This window comes from Botrytis sinoallii, assembly GCF_014898435.1.
Source record: "Botrytis sinoallii strain Bc 23 chromosome Unknown BSIN_004, whole genome shotgun sequence".
Taxonomy (NCBI): domain Eukaryota; kingdom Fungi; phylum Ascomycota; class Leotiomycetes; order Helotiales; family Sclerotiniaceae; genus Botrytis; species Botrytis sinoallii.
Genome location: NW_024066031.1, coordinates 543185 through 559732, shown reverse-complemented (window position 1 = coordinate 559732; position 16548 = coordinate 543185). Strand labels below are relative to the sequence as shown.

Sequence of the window (16548 nt, the reverse complement as noted above, 5' to 3'; positions counted from 1 at the left end):
AGTTCTTGGGTGTACTACTTGGTACTCTGTTCGACAGAAAATAACAAGTACATTCTACAATAACACTTACAGGTGAATACTGCCCCCACGCACAAACTCTCGTTTGGAAAGAAGAATCATGGGGCTGATACCAACACTAGAGCACCTATTGAAAGAGATACTACTTGCTTTCCTCTTTTTCCCACCGGGCGCTCAGAGAATCCTCAAGAAATTGTTTGTTGTCAATAAGCCCTAAAAATAGAACACAAACATGCAAGAAACGTGAAAGAAATATTCTACTCGAATCAGTTTCTTTCAATCAAGCTCACTAGAAAGAAAGCAGCGTATTTTACCCAATCAAATTAACAGAAATATATAGATACACATTCTCCATATCAGATTTCTAATTTTACTTCCTCGGCACCAACATCAAAACACTCAACAGAAGTCTATAGAGTAAACGTATTTATTATATACAAACTACACAACCATCTCCGAATCCGAATCCGAATCCCATTCCAGTCCCCATCAAGTATCTAACCCAATATAATTTCCAATCCCTCATGCAAATCCATTCCCCCTCTTTCCGTCCATCCATCCATCCATTTATCGTGAACTTTTAGCATGTACAAAAACCCATCATATCATAACCTCCAAAAAAGTTCCCCGTGTGAAGAAAACCTCCCTGTAATGACAATCCAACGCCTCTAAATGCACCCGTTGATGCTAGGTACTAAACTCAAACGCACCGAATCCAATCTTTCGCCGCGCTAAAGTGATGTGATCCATACGGAAAGAAAATGCTTCGGAAGACGGAAAAAGAAAAGAAAAGAAAAATATAATCCAAAATATGGAACAACGTAAGTCGCCGGTCATCCCATCACGCACAGAAGCGAGATAGATTATCGAAATCCCTCATCTCCAGCGTTAGGAAGAAAGGGGAGAGCATTGCGAGTAAACCCCAAACCCCGATCCATTCCTGGGCCAGGACTCTGTCCGCATCCGTCATGGGAGTAATGTCCATGATGATGTACTCCCCGAATCCTTTCCCGATGTCTCATTTCTCTCTCCGCATGCTCGTCTACCCTCCACTCTCCACCCCCCTGCCACCCCGGTCCATACGCTTCCCGCCTCACTTTAAAAAGCTCCAAGTTCGCCCTCATGCTACACAACCTCAGCCAATCCCTTCCAATCCACCTCTCCACCCACCCATCAATAACACCCACCACCCTATGAAATCCATCCGTGTGTCCCCCCATCTCCTTTGCGCCCCATCCACATTTCACGAATAGATAGCAATGCACTAACTCATGCAACAACGCACTTAACAATAATCTCCGATCATATTTCGGATCTCTAAGAATGGGTTCGGATAGAACTATTAGAGTTTCGAAGCCCCCTAGAGAAGAGGGGCGAAGAGCAGTAGTACCGATGAGTTCTGACGAATAGCGAGGCTGAGAAGGCGAGGACCAGGAAAGTCGAACGCGGTTGTGCAGGGAGTTGTGGAAGAATATCGTATCGATGAGGTAGATGATGCGGTCTATAGCGGGATCAGACAGGTGAGCTTTGAGAAGAAGGTTTTGGAGTTCGACTTCGAGATAGTGGTGGTCTGGAGGCCGGGTGTAGAGAAAGTGGTGTTCAACGATATTGGCTGCTTGGTCATCGCTCAAAATCGTATGGTCGTGGAGAGCAGGAGAAGGTATGGAGATGTTGTGATCAGAGACAATCGAATCACCGGAGAGAGTTCGTTCCATGACCGGAGCAGCGTAAACATTAAGAGGCGGTGAGGGGGAGGTAAAACATGGAGAAGGTGTTTTCATTGGGGTAAGTATTCGTTGATGGTATTGCAAAGTTTGTCGTGGAGGAGGCCGATATTGGGAGGCATTCGGACTAGATCTTTCGCGTTGTAAACGAGGTTCCCTTTCGAGTTTCGCCTTGACCTTCTCATAACGATGCCGCGAGTTTGGCCTTTTACCATCCGTACTTGCACTTCTTTTGATCGAAGCAGTAGCCATGAGAAATAAAGAAAAACGACGGACGGAATACAAAATTTGTGACCTTGGGAGTGGAAGGTAAGCTGGTGTATATTATTTTCGGACAAAGCTCACACTACTATGAGGAGCTGCATATGCCACACAACGCATGCACAGTGCAGTGAGGCTTACTCGGGTTAATATTGAATTAGCCCTGTCACCGCTTCTCAGATGCAGAGCTGTCGAAGTACATAAGGAAAAGGGAATGACAGTATGGATTTGCTTTTTCGTGATTTTGTTATTCCAAAAACAATAGCATGAGGCTGAAAGGATATCTTTTACAAGTATCTCGGACTTTACTTGATAAAGGTTGACCATTTACCACATATATCTCAATTGATAAGTGGGAGGAAACGTCAGATGCGGAGAAAGGTTTCAACAACCATAATCCTTCTTAAATCTCAATGACTCTCTCACTTGCGAATCGTGGATCTTTGATGAACGGATTGAACGGATTATGCGGAAATTTTTACCAAGGTTGTAAATTTAGTTGGGGTTTCTAGGGTTTCTAAGGTTCCTAAGTGTGCGTGTGCTGTGTGTGCAGTGACAGCGGGCGATCCGAAACCCCCAAGCAGAGCAATTGGAAGGTTACACACCGCCTCGCCTCATGTGTGAGATTCAAGAAGGGAAAAAGAAAAGATACGTTTCGTACCGTTAACGGATTGAACAAGGTCAATCAAATGTAAGGTAAGAAGTTGAAACTTAGAACCGGGCCCACAAGGTCAACTAAGTCTAAGTATCAACATGTGTGTGGACATGTATGTACAAAGCATGTATGTATCTGGGTTCTTAGCATCATCGTGGCCATTTTGCTTGGATCCACATGTTCCTCATCAACTTCCAAGCTTGCGTTGCAAAACAAGTGTCTAATTCGTCTAATTGTCTGATGGTCTAGTTGTCTGATGGTCTAATTGTCTGATAGTCTAATTCTACCAAAAGGACTTTGTATCAAGAAATACAATATTAACTTCGACTTACTACTTAGTAAGTTGCTCATAAGTTGGTAAGCTAGTAAATCGATATTGTATAATTAAATCCCAAGCTTGGTACTCTTCAGGGTCTCAACATATACACTGTCGTATTCAAAATATATCACAGTATTAAGCAATTTCCCTGACGCTAATGTACCTTTAATCTGATCTTGGTTGCCGCATTTCGTTCGCCTTGCTTGAAATGATAGGTCGAAAATTAATCTGACATTTCCTTAAGTCTTCGAATCCATCTTTTACAGACCACAAACTTTACATGCCAATGCTAGACAAAATATCCATTTAATTGCGAGATTGCCACACAATTCAGATCAATCCTCTTAAAATGGATGATCAAGTTGTACCGCCCTGTGAAAATTGATATGTGAGTACGAAGTGAGAAGCTAGTCACAACAATCCAATAAGTTTAACGTATACAAATGTATAACCTTACTACCGCATATCTGAAGTAACAAGGCTACCATTCAAATTCACACAAAAATGACCCGAAAAATCTTAAGGTTGTAAGGTACATGATCTTCGTCCCAAAATGTCTCAACTGGTCCAGAATCTTCGATTGCTACATGGAATACCAAGATGGGGATGCTTGATATCCGATTCCATTAAAAAATTCATCAAGGAGTACCCCAGCGGCTTCAGCGTCACTCTATTAGTATAAATGTACCTTCATCTCACCATTTTGAATGAGATTAAGTTCCATTGAACGAGGATCCGTGGAATCGTACAGCCTTATTCTCCGATCGGCATACAAATACGGTCAATCTTTTACCTTTTAGTGAATAGAGCCTTTTGAGAAAGCTGTGGTCAACATTTCACAAAAATGTGGTCCTGGGAACTTAGCCTGGTGTATCCCGGATTCCCTGTTGTGCTGGCAGAATATCGGCTGACCATATCAAATGGTCTAAAAATCGAGGATAATCTGTATGTACAATGCCTATTCCGTTGTTGTGCAGCAAGAATATACAGACCATTGACCCTGACTACGTCTCAAATGTCCGGCTTGAGTGTGAACATGTATTGAGAAAATACTTGGGGAGAGTAACCAGCTAAAGAAGTTACACAAATCCCATTCCTAAACCTCTCACGTACCTGACCTCATTCGCCTGCATCTCCAATGCTCTTCTCATAGTTTCTGAATGGGTATGTTCTTCCTTTTCCCGCAGAGCCTCCTCAGCAGTCTTGGGGGTTTCTTCAAAAGAGTCGGCCGTGAACCCAGGTTTGTTAGAGAAATTTAGAAGCCCTATTTTGTCTCCCGTCCACAAAACAAGGTCATTTTCGTTGACCGATCGATCATGGAGCCCAGAGTCAGTTGTCAAAATCTTGAGCGCAATGTCTCCAGATCCAGAATCCATGTAAGAATCGCCCAATGTGCCAAATATGCCTCTCGGGGCTGCAACAGAACCGTGAGCAATGTTCCATCTTCGTGACTCGGTAAATCCATCCCTCTCAAACCATTTCAGATTGCCCCCACCGTCAGAAACAACAATGCGGGTACCATGATTGGCAACAGATAAGAGTTTTGAGCTGGATGATGTTTGACGATTCTTCATGGTAGAATCTTGCAGGCGCCCGGCAGAAAATTGGGAAGATATATTGGAGAGATTCGGGTCAGGTGATAGACCGTACATCTCCAAAGAGCCTTTACTGTTGTACTCACCACAAGCAATCAACGTTTTCCCTGGTCTAGTCTTTGCTTGCCATACTTGCTCGACAGACAATTCACCCCGACGGGCAAGGTCTTTCTCCATTGAAGCAAAAGGATATGGAAGACTAGCAATTTGAGATAAGCGTGCGCCAGAATGAATCGTTCCGCGGAGCTTAGGAAAATTTCTGCGATCATAATTGAGAATGCTAGGAAATCGACCAGCCACGTATATATCTCCATTACCATTCCATTCACTTCCTGCACTGGGTAGATGAACAATACTGAGCGGGCCCGGTTGGTACAGATGTGCGTACTCGGCGCTTGGTTCTGGATCTAGCAAGCTTTTGAAACTAAAATGATTGCTAGCAGAGCCAGGTGTGCCGCTAAAAGAATCAAGTCGCTCAGCCTGGCTGGGCGATCCAACATTTGTTCTTTGACGAGAATCATGAAGGTAGAGAGATAGATTGGTTCCCACAGTGAGAGGTGTTGGATGTTTTGCCTCGGAAAGAGCAGTGATAGAAAATGGATATCTTTCATGATTAACTGTCTGTAAGGTCTCAAGATCAACTTCAACAAGACCTGTAGTAAAGTCAGTAGCTATTAGAAGAAGGGTAATAGACTCCATCTTCCAGATAGGTAGATTTAACATGAGATTGAATGATCGAGAACCCTTGTCATCAGATCACCATTTCAAGTAATCGAAACGTTGCTTTAAGGTAGTGTAGCTTTCAGAGGAGAATTCTACATACCACTTTGAACAGCAACATAGGCTCTCTTTAAAGTACTGTCAACACTAATACATTCTGTGACACCTGTACTTATCATCTTTGATCTTGACTTGAGATCTTTTGGGTTCTCATCAACGGACAAAATCCCTGACTTGCTCCTTGCAATAATGCTACCCTTTTTGGGGGCATCAGTACTGATATCCCAGATACAAATGGAACCATCATCAAGAGGTCTATGGCATGGCATTTAGTACAATTCTCATCTCATAGTATATGCCAATGAGAAACTAAAGAACTTACGCAACCACCATCGTGGTTCTAGTTTCTCCCATGGGTGTATACAACGCCATTCCTCGTACCTCCAAATGTTCATGGCCAGCGCTTTCGCGATGTCGAGGCTGTTGCACCCAACTTGTTGAAATTGGCGCATTTCTCGCTATGTACTCATCATACCATTTAACCTTCTCAGTCGGATAACTCGGATCCCAATTCGCCAATATCCTAACCCGCTCATTGGACTGAGCTTTGAGGTCGCGAGCTTCATGACGAGGTTTATGTAGTCTCGAATCGCCTGTTCCGTTGTTCGTAGCAAGAGCTATGGCTAAATCCCGCATACCTGACTCGTCCTCTGACTCTGTAGATATTAATTCTTGACGCCTGCGAAGCCTTTCGAGAAAGGAAGAATGGATAAAACATTGCTCTCGCCACAGTGTATCATCGCGACCCAATTCCAGGTATCGTTTGGAAACAAATTGCAGTTTGACGATATCTGAAGGCTCTAGATCTATCAACATGAACAATGTTAGCATTCGATTCTCATTCCGAGAATGCTAGAGAAAATTCACATGAAGTAATATTTAGAACTATCTCTGAAGGGAGGTCATCCATTTTGGTCAATCTTTTATAATAATTAATAAGAATAAGAATAAGTAGCTATATACTTGTATAGAAAGAAGGAATGTTAAGAATGTTGAACTTGAACATTGAAAGACTGACCCTGACATCGAGATCATAATCAGTCAACCTTGAGCTTCTAGCCGATCCGATAAGGCCGATTATGCAAGGGTCGGTGAATGATCTGTGCACGAAATAGACCTCATAGACCTCTCGAGCTTCTCACGTGCTTCTCTATCTCAAGTCTCTTCAACCCCACGTGCCCCACCAAATGAATGTTTTCGAACGACTTGTCGGCAGGAAATCATTAACCCCCCGAGGTCGGCAGCTTTTTTTTTTCATTGGGTGGGCTCTTCTCGATCACGTGATCAAACACGTGGACATTGAACATTGAACATTTACGAATACCGGTATCTTCTTTGTCCACGAGACGGGTATCAATGTAACAAGGCGACCGAAGATACTACATATCAAAATCTCGAATGCAGCTTCAATTTGATTGAGCTCAGTGTTTTTGAACGGCCATGTTCATCTTATGAAGTCATATAGATGCGCACTAAACTATAAAGTTCCTATCTCTCAGCTCTTAACCTTAGCAATTGCAAGCTACACAGTTTTATCTTAAAGGACACACATCCTTTCAAGATTGCAATGGATTTGGAAGCCATAGCATTGATCCTTCATGCCAAGCCCTTTGCCATTCTTTCATCGTAGGCTAGCACCTCAATGAGAATAGCAGCACCGGAGTAGAAGCACATGATGCTTGATTCATTCCCATATGCTATTGCATAGAATGCAGGAATACTGGTACCTCCACTACCATTAAGCCAAGCTACATTCTCATACTTCTTATGCGGCTATTCCCGCTCGAGATACTACATTATCTGGTAAGTGGATTGGAATCGTATTGACAGATTCGGGGATGCTAAGCGCTTACCTCTTCAAGATTATCTCGATGTTGTGAGTTGAAGTCACTGTCCACGGCTGTATGGAACTGAGTTCCTGCTCGAGTTATATGTACCTTGTCTTTGCCTTCACTCTCATCATCACTTTCAAATTCGCTGTTGCCTTCATTCTCATCCTCAGAGTAATCATCAACGTGCAGCACAGAACAGGCTTTAACCACTAGACCAAGCGATTGAAACGTGTTAAAAGATGATCATATCAATACCCTTCAATGCATATGGCATGATGTCATCTGCGTTTTTTTGAGTATGGGCATATAGATGGTCACAATAAAATCCAATCACACCACCTAACAACACGTCAACGATACCATCCGACATGGTAGAACAATAATGTACATACCTCTTTTCATAAAACCAGGCTGATCCAAAATATTTCTCGCAACTTCACATAACGGCGACAAGGTCGGATCTGCTACCAGGTTCTTTTGTAAGGGGATACCAATTTGCTGCGAGATATAGAGATTATAGGTCAATGTCACACGATGACCACTCGTGACTTCGAGTACCTCGTGCTCGCAGTCACTATAGAACGCAGCCCATTGGATGCTGTCCGATTTGTTGCCCCAATCAAAGAAAGTGTTAGAGCCTCTGTGGGTGACGCGCAATTGTCCACCTGCATAAAATTAGCTCTATCTTTATCACAAAAGGCAAGAGAGCAATGAGTCGGGGAGAGAAATGGATATACTGACCTTGATGAGAATATGGAAGACAGACGACTAGAGAACCAAACTGTCTCGTGCCACGTGGCGTGTCCACATGCGCTTTAAATTTTCCGCTGGGGCCAGAGTAGATCTGAACCACATTGCATTCTGTCAGTCGGGCTTTATCCACGAAGCTTTACATTATCCCCGACGAACGGCACTTACATTGAGCTTGTATAATTCGGCAAGCACACCTCGATGATCCCTCCTGTTCCGCAAAAAGTCTTTCTGAAAAACATCATGTAGTAATGTTTGAGCAATGATATCAAGAATTTCATAGTCATGCGGATGGAAGTCGATGGAAAACTGGCTTCTATCGAGCTTGCCGGCTTTACGATATGTTTCATCAAGCACATCCTTTCCTCCGAGACCAAACGACGCCGGGACACAGGTCTGAAGGAGTGCTTCCATTGACTTGGAAGTCGTGGAAACAGGGAATACTATCTTCTCGCATACATTTCCTGGCTTGGGGTCCCAGCGAAGCACGACCGGGGGTACTTGTTGTTGAAACGCTTGGTCGAAATCTAATCGAGGACTAGGTCAAATTTGTCTAGATATTTAAATAGTAAGGTCTGGACTGGAAAGAAATTACTTGCCTTCTGTGGGCTCTTTCTGGTTGGAAGACGAATCGTCAGGGGCTGCGATAGGAATGCTACCACCGCAGCAATAATTTGCACTCTCAGATATATCCACAGCTTTTCCCAATTCATGGAGAAGCTCTTCTTCAGCGAGCCCTGTCCAGCTTTTTGTCGACATAATGAAATGAGGAGGCTCTTTCTTTTTATTGACTAGAGGAAGAAATTTGAAAATGAGAAGAATGTTTTGGGAGGGGCAAAATATATACTTCAAGTTAAGGTATACTATGATATGCCTGCCTGCTCACCTTGATTTAGGCAGACTGCATATGTTGTGAGTCAAGACGCGTTTGTGACGCCCGACCACATGATTGATGGACAAAAAATTGATTTACAGAAGCAAAATGGCTCAATTGACTGTAAAAAATCAAAGCGGTAAGACATAATTCAGGCAGGTCCCTTCAGTAATTGAGCATCAATCTTACCACAACAGTGACTTTGATACATCTGTGTAACCTGCGCAGGGATATCGACAGGTAACAATTCAAATAATCGGATGATGATTCTGCCGGTTTAAACTTCAACATTTCTTCAAACAGTCGAACTTGGAAGAGTTTAGCAAATAAGCACTGATAAGTTTGTTCCAGGACTTTACTTTCATATCATGTTGGTCTCACGGACAGCTGTCTAGAGGTTGCATATATTGGGGGACTATCGAACGCCTCGATTGCTCAAATATCACAGGTAGGTCTTGACAATATCCGTTTGGCGTTATTGATTTGTCTAGCAGTGATTTTATGCTCATAGTCGTTTTCATTGTGCCGCAATTGTACAGGCTTCGTGTGTCATACATGCATCAACTGCTGAGGGGTGAGGAATTTTCTGCAATCAAACTTTTTATCTCATTTCGGCAAAAGCTATGATGAAGTTCTCGTTCCCTTGGTCTATTTTATTTATCCAAGAACCTATCAACTACCTGTTTCGGGCAAAGTCCTGCATGGTGCTTGTTTAACTACATACTCATAGGTCCTATGCATTTCCCTATGTGAGATAGTAAGTCTTGAAAGAGAGAAATGTTGTCTGTTCTGAGAAGAAATTTTATAGTGATGCAATCTTCAAAATCGTATAAATGTTTCGACTGCCAATGAATGCAAATAAAACGGCTCTCTTACACGTAGAGTAAGTTTTGCCTTTCCCAACGCGTGAGTGTGCGAGTTCCCTGTACACGATCTTTCTTTTCTATATAGATAGGTGGTGAATCTTCATACAAATCTGATTTTACCAATCCTAAAACTTACGCATATAGTACCGTATAAGCACTCGCAAAAATCCAGCTTTTCTACAAGAAGGTATTTTATGCTTCTATCTTTATGATGGTCGTCTAGCGATTTCGTTCAATAACCGATACCACATCGCGTATGGGTATTTTCCCCCGATGATATATTAGAAAGGAAAGTCTGAACTTGAAGTTAGTGTGCTAATATCCAATGGTTCGGTTCATAACTTGATATTGCAACCTCATATCAAGTGCCACGCTACCCACACACTACATTTCAAGCAACCTCAAGTCCTAGCACAACTATGTCTATACTACACAACAACAATGATAAATATGATCAAACAAAGTGAACCTTGACCGAACTCCCAGTACAACAAGGTCTGTAAAATTATCAACAATAATCAAATAAAGCCACACAAGCAATACACAAACCCTCCCCCCCCCCACCACCACAATCCCATTCTTCTCTCTCAAGCACTCCATCCAGTTCTCCTTCTCAAAAGCAAAAACAGAATCAACACAAACAAACCCCCTCCCCCAAAACTCAACCCAAACCACAAACATGCCCGACAACCCCCAGTCAACGAGTTCCTCAACCACATCTTCGACCTCATCTGCGAGCTCATGCAAGTCAAACTTCGCATCACACAACTCGCCAAACGAGAACGCGAAGCCCAGCAAATCTTCGCCCTCGGATCCCAGGAATTGCGCGAGCTGGCCGAGCGAGTCCAAGAGAATAATTCGCGTCATCTTCGTCTTCAATAGGAAATTCGAGCACAAGAGAGCGGTTTTGCGCGGGGGCGCAGTCGTCGGGTCGGTGTTTGTTTCGGTGCTTTTGGCGCGGATTTGTGAGATTTTGTAAGTTTTGAGATTTTAGCTAGGATTGGGGATTTTTTTGGGGTTGAGTGTTCCATTTAGTCTTTGATATTGTTTTCATTTCTAGCTACTTACTTCTCGATCGCACAATTTCCTAGTTAGTTTAGTTGGGTATTCAAGACTCCTCAGAGCTATTTATTTCTTAACTGATAGATGAACCAAAATAAAAATAATAAATCCAATCTCCTCTCCTCTCCCTCCTTCGCAATCCACGTACATGAAGATGTGATATCTATCACAATGAGAGAGAGAAGTACTGAATGAAGTAGACTAGACAATGCTATAATACCAACGACTCAATAAATGATAACCTCCTACAACATAACATCAAAGTTCAGACCGAACACAAGACAGGTGTAGCAAAAAAAAAAAAAGTAGTCAAAATTAACATTAATTACTTTTTAGAAATAGAATGTGTACTAAGAATCTATCCATCTAAAGTACCTAGGTCAAGTCATCATCGTTTCGTTTCGGTTCGCTTCAAATGGGATATCATGCGTGGTCTGTGTTCCTTTCCTTTCCTTTGCTTCCTAACCTGTTATCAGGTTATCCAAATTCCTACCTTAATCAGCTTCTCCAATCCTATAATCCAGATAGTATATCATAGCTCGTGAGTACCTCCATTTCTTATCCAACCCATCAATCATCCAACCCTACTCCAACCCCCCCTCCACCTTCAACTTCACACTCCTAAACATCTTCAACATCCGGTACGTAAACCCCCTCCTTACACGCCACCACCACTCTCTTAAAGAAACGTCTCCACTCCAACGGATCTCCCTTCACCTTTACAAATCTCACCTCCACCAACTCAATCTCTTCCGTCTCATAAGAATCCAAAACAATTTCTCCATTCATCCCACATCTTCTACTATCTACCGCTCGTACCTTGATCCAAGCTGCATGCAATTGACTACTTTGCAACTGTGCCAAAGGTGGTACTGGGATATTCATCGCATGCAAAGATTCAGAAAGAAGAGTCAGCAATTGAGGAACGGGGAGATGGGAAAAGAATCGCGTAAGCGAGTAATTCGGGAGAATATCTTGAAATTGACGAGCATGTTGTGTGAGACGAAGGGAGACGGCAGGATTGGATGAAAATTGAGACATGGAAGGTTCATCCGCGAGTGTGGCATCTCCATGATTCGATGCCACTGGTGAAGGAAGTTGGAAATTACAGGTAGTCTCGGCGGGTTGAGATGTGGGTAACACACGGGGCGGACGTTCCCAGTCAAATTGCATATCCATGACTGGAGCTTCTGGTTGCGTGAATGCAAAGTTATGACTATCGAGTTGCATCGCATCTTGACTAAGTTGTGATGCACTTGGCTTTTGCTTGAAGTCGATACGAAGATTTGCTAACATTTGAGTAGCAAGACCTAATGGATCGCTCATCTTGCCATCGGTGGTGAGAAGTGGGTTCTTGCGCGTATACCATGGATGGCGTTTGATGTGTTCAAAGTTAAAGCGTTTGGATACATCGACATTCATCATGCCTCTTAGTAATGATAGAACCGAAGACGGCAATCTTCGCCATAATTCATCTGAACTTCGTCCATTGGATTTTACGTACTCATCGAATTCCCAGCTTTCAGAAGTAGGTTGGTCCCAAGGTGTATTTCCCACCAAGAGCACAAATAAGACGACCCCGCATGACCAAATATCCACCATGTTTGCAGCGTATCCTGCACCCTTCACCTTGGTTTGAGTACTCCTAGAGCAAGAGATGACTTCCGGTGCAATGTATGGAGGACTACCACACATCGTCGTACTAAGTTTTCTCGCTCCATTATATTCAAACAGTGTTGCCAATCCAAAATCCGCAATCTTCAAATCGCCACTACTCGATAGTAATATATTTTCAGGCTTGATATCTCGATGCCCCACCCCCTTTTGATGCATATAGTTTACTCCCCCAATCAATTGTGTAAAGTAGAAATGTGCAATATCTTCTTTGACGCCAACATCTGCTTCGATTTTGTCGAATAAGTCTCCTCCCTCTGCATACTCCATGGCAATCCACTTCCACACAGCATCTTCGCCCGTCGCGAACCACTCTATAATATTTGGATGTCGTCCAATATGGGAATGCAGTGAAACCTCCATGGCGATTTGCTTCGACGAAATCCGGCCATGTTTGACTGCATAAGCTTTATGTATGAATTTGACTGCGAAAACTGGAGTGGAATCAGTTGGAGGGATGGCTTTCTTGATTCTACGTAATTATTTATTAGCATACACACAGATATGTTATATAATTCCGAGTATAGCACAGAGCCCCGAGCTGGCATTGTAATTTTCTCGACTTACGATGCATAGGCACCGCGACCTATTGTTTTCGAAATGATTCGAAAGGGTAGGTCGCGGGGCAGCGGGTCCATCTGTGACATCTGCATTGCCATAACTTTTAGATTGAGAAGAACGACGGTAAAAATGGACGAACGCGGGATGGATGTCTTTCCCAACCCCACCACTTGATTCCAAACGTAGGTAGAGAAAGAAAACGAATGAAGCTACGTGGGTGCCAATGGAAGAACCTTGGGAGAATAGGTACTAGAGGAGAAACTTATCCAATTAATCATCCAAGAAGTGGGAATTATTGAGAATTATTGTGAATCACAAACTATTGACCGTTTTCTTATAAACCAATTAAATTATTATTACAGACGGGGTCTTTGAATGTATGAAGCGCGTCTCGATGCGTCTTGATGCGTGTTGGTTTCAATTAACACGTCAAGTCGCGAATCACGAAAATTGGTGACTGCTTACTAGGTAGGGAAGCTCGAGGGAAGGTAGGGTTGGTAGGTATTGGAGAGGCAGATCTCGTACTAAAGACTTTAATACAGTCCGTTCGCGTTTCTATGGCTACCTACCCTGCCTTCCTGCCTAAAAAAAGAGAAAGTCGAAATAAACAAATCCCATCCTACTTCATTACGAGTAATAAAAACATCAATCCTTTCCAAGTTCTTTCCTACATAATAAAACACCCTTTCTTATATCTTCCTTCACTTCACATCCCATCACCACTCTTCTGTACATTCACCACACATCTACACCAAAAACTTCAAGTCGAAGAAGAAAAAACTCCCAAAAGGTTCCCAAAAGAATTTCTTTATTCCTCTTCTCTTCTCTTCTCTTCTTCCAGAAATACCCACCGTTTGCTCCTTTCCACACAATTGCCAATTGCCAATTGCTTTCAGATTGGCATTTCTTTTTATACATTCCCCATCGACTAAACCACCTTTGTCCGTTTCTGTCTCTCTTTTACACTAGCACCACTTACTGATCAATTTCTTAGTTACAAATACTTCCCTCACTTAATTGGATTTTTGCATTTCCTATTCTTCCTTCAAAAAATCCAAAAAATATCATCATCATGAATTACGCCATGGAGGATACACAGAACACTTCCCCAGGCGACGTACCACCTGCTCAAGCTGCCAAACTTGCTCCTCGTAAAGGTCCCGATGCTCAGAGTACCACCAAACGGTTTGTTCCCCCTTACATATCCTGACCGCTTCCCAGACCAGTCCTGCATTCCAGAAATCCAATACTAATCCCTCATTCTATTTCTGCCAGTCTTCAAACCGAATTAATGCAACTCATGACCTCTGCCGCCCCTGGTATCTCCGCGTTCCCTTCCGCAGATGGCAATCTTCTTTCCTGGACCGCGACAATCGATGGGCCAGATGATACTCCATATGCGTCTAAGAAATTCAAGTTATCTTTTGCGTTTCCATCCAACTATCCTTATGCACCACCAACCGTTCTCTTCAAGACTCCTATCTATCATCCCAATGTCGATTTCTCTGGAAGGATTTGCTTGGATATTTTGAAGGATAAGTGGACCGCCGCTTATAATATTCAAACGGTGTTGTTGAGTTTGCAGAGTCTCTTGGGCGAACCTAATAAGTACGTTTGATAAATTCCGGAACGAGTGAATTAGTACAAGATCAGAGCTAACATACATCTACAGTGCATCACCATTAAACGGCGAAGCCGCAGAGCTATGGGACAAAACCCCCGAGGAGTTCCAAAAGAAAGTTAATGGTCGTCACCAAGATATTGATGACGAATAGGTTTTAGGGGGAGGAGGAGTAAAAAACATCGTCATTCAGATACCCGGCGTCAATATGTTTATGAATTGGAGATTGTGCATAATGGACTTTGGTCTATGCCTCGGCTCGGGCATTGGGTTATTGCTGGATTCTCAGGATAGTACAGGAGGGCGTAGTCCTATTGGGACTTCGAAAGTTGTATCCTTATTTTGGACCTTCAATCAATACAAACGAACGCATTATTAAATATTTTTGAACTCTGCTTGATGTGCATGACTTATGACGTGAGACTTACTTCATGCAACCTATTTCCACTGACGATTTTGACCTAGTCTAACAGTCGCTTTTACGATAGGGCGTAGCGATAGGGAAACCTTTCAAAGGACCTACCTAGGCCAATGCACAGACTAATCTTCTTACCCTTAATTGTCAACTCGGTCCTTAACCATTCGTCCACTGGCCATAGCCATGTTGATTTACATGGGCAGTTCATTTTGGGGTTTCCAGGGTTTCTTTGCCATCGCTCAAGGTCGCAAACGTGATAAATATCGCTGTGGGCTATGTGTGATGCGCGGTGGAATGGAACAAGAAATAAAACATTCAGATATTCTGCAGGAAAGTCTGGCAATGTGGTATCAAGATTTGAAGATTCCTATGCTCAATGAAATATGGGAACTGCAAAGCTCGCAGAAATTATGTCGAAGGGGGTTTCTGATGCATCACTTGTTTGCATGCTTCGATGGCCCAAAAGTAATCTCACACTATTTCCACTGCACATTTGCATGGCCTGGAGAAGCATCACTTCCTCAACTCCTCGGAAAAAGACCCCATCTGCCTTTTCCCAGCCTCATAGCACAGACCAATATCACAAGTGCATGAAAATGTTCCCACAACAATTGACTGCATTTAGGTATCGAAAGTTAGACCTTTTCATTTTCCGCTACCTTAGCAAGCAGAAATGCAGCAACTCCAGAAGTATCCCCCATGCCATTTGATTTTTATCATTTATGCATCCTCAACGACAACGGTGTGAAGACCCTTGGGGTTTTGGACGTTGACGGCTTGGACGTAACTGTACAACTTCTCCTTGGCGCCCTCCTCGTCGTTACGCTTTCTCGAGATTCGTACGCGGAGTCTGAATGGAACACCCTTGATACCAGCTTCCCAGACCTTCTTGTTCAATTGGGGATCGAGACGGACATCGGTGGTACCCTATAAATTAATGAAATACCAACATCAGTATTCTTTCCTTGTTGTATCCTCCTGCCGATCTTTCTAGATGGAAATCCATACCATTGACAAAGTAGCGAATGCCTTAATCTCCTTGATGGCTCTTGGGGCACGCTTCTTGAAAGAAACACCATGTAACTAAAACAAAACTATCAGTCTTCTGCCTCTTTTCGACGCCCTATTTTTCGCAATTTCGACATACTCTCTTGTGGAGGTGGATGGTGTACTCGCGCGCAACAACATCAGCGATGGCGGATCTTTGGGCCTTGCCGCCGGTCTTCTTGGTGGTCGTCGACATTTCTGAGATATTTGTTAGAATTGAGAGATTTCGATTTTCGATTTTCGATTGATTCGGCTGGGAGGTATATTAACGTACTGAAGGATTTGTCGCGAGATTTGTCGTGAAAAGTTGTCTTGTCTGAGCTTCAATAATGCAGTCTTAGAATTTCGAAATTCCTTCAGTGTGGAAGGCGCTAGTTAACCGAAAAGTTCAATAAATTATTAATGCCTTATAGTTGATTACGTAATATTACAAGGCCACAACCGCGAACCTCAGTTTGTCAATGGATTCAGTGCGACGCCGATAACATAAC

At 43.0% G+C, this 16548-nt stretch overlaps 6 protein-coding genes across 6 annotated transcripts; 1 reads left to right on the top strand and 5 right to left on the bottom strand.

Moving 5' to 3' along the window:
• Positions 1–881: 881 nt before the first annotated feature.
• EAF02_002671 (uncharacterized protein) lies at positions 882–1994 on the bottom strand (the record flags this gene model as incomplete). The annotated part of the gene is made up of 1 exon (XM_038898719.1): positions 882–1994. One exon carries the CDS (start codon positions 1992–1994, stop codon positions 882–884), a length of 1113 nt encoding a protein of 370 aa, XP_038761007.1.
• A 1156-nt stretch (positions 1995–3150) lies between these two features.
• Positions 3151–6312, bottom strand: EAF02_002670 (uncharacterized protein). The gene is made up of 4 exons (XM_038898718.1): positions 6220–6312; positions 5675–6158; positions 5396–5607; positions 3151–5225 (listed from the first exon to the last, which is right to left on the bottom strand). Exons 1-4 carry the CDS (start codon positions 6260–6262, stop codon positions 4057–4059), a joined length of 1908 nt encoding a protein of 635 aa, XP_038761006.1. The 5' UTR covers positions 6263–6312; the 3' UTR covers positions 3151–4056.
• An 813-nt stretch (positions 6313–7125) lies between these two features.
• On the bottom strand, positions 7126–8693 carry EAF02_002669 (uncharacterized protein; the record flags this gene model as incomplete). The annotated part of the gene is made up of 7 exons (XM_038898717.1): positions 7126–7143; positions 7206–7393; positions 7440–7523; positions 7577–7849; positions 7926–8028; positions 8103–8472; positions 8530–8693. 7 exons carry the CDS (start codon positions 8691–8693, stop codon positions 7126–7128), a joined length of 1200 nt encoding a protein of 399 aa, XP_038761005.1.
• A 2664-nt stretch (positions 8694–11357) lies between these two features.
• On the bottom strand, positions 11358–13069 carry EAF02_002668 (uncharacterized protein; the record flags this gene model as incomplete). The annotated part of the gene is made up of 2 exons (XM_038898716.1): positions 11358–12882; positions 12978–13069. 2 exons carry the CDS (start codon positions 13067–13069, stop codon positions 11358–11360), a joined length of 1617 nt encoding a protein of 538 aa, XP_038761004.1.
• Positions 13070–13360: 291 nt separating this feature from the next.
• On the top strand, positions 13361–14977 carry EAF02_002667 (uncharacterized protein). Its single transcript, XM_038898715.1, has 4 exons — positions 13361–13912; positions 13966–14156; positions 14247–14579; positions 14644–14977. Exons 2-4 carry the CDS (start codon positions 14044–14046, stop codon positions 14744–14746), a joined length of 549 nt encoding a protein of 182 aa, XP_038761003.1. The 5' UTR covers positions 13361–13912; positions 13966–14043; the 3' UTR covers positions 14747–14977.
• Positions 14978–15217: 240 nt separating this feature from the next.
• Positions 15218–16404, bottom strand: EAF02_002666 (uncharacterized protein). Its single transcript, XM_038898714.1, has 4 exons — positions 16332–16404; positions 16158–16255; positions 16019–16093; positions 15218–15937 (listed from the first exon to the last, which is right to left on the bottom strand). The coding sequence occupies exons 2-4, from the start codon at positions 16251–16253 to the stop codon at positions 15731–15733; spliced, it is 378 nt and encodes a 125-aa protein (XP_038761002.1). The 5' UTR covers positions 16254–16255; positions 16332–16404; the 3' UTR covers positions 15218–15730.
• Positions 16405–16548: the final 144 nt, after the last annotated feature.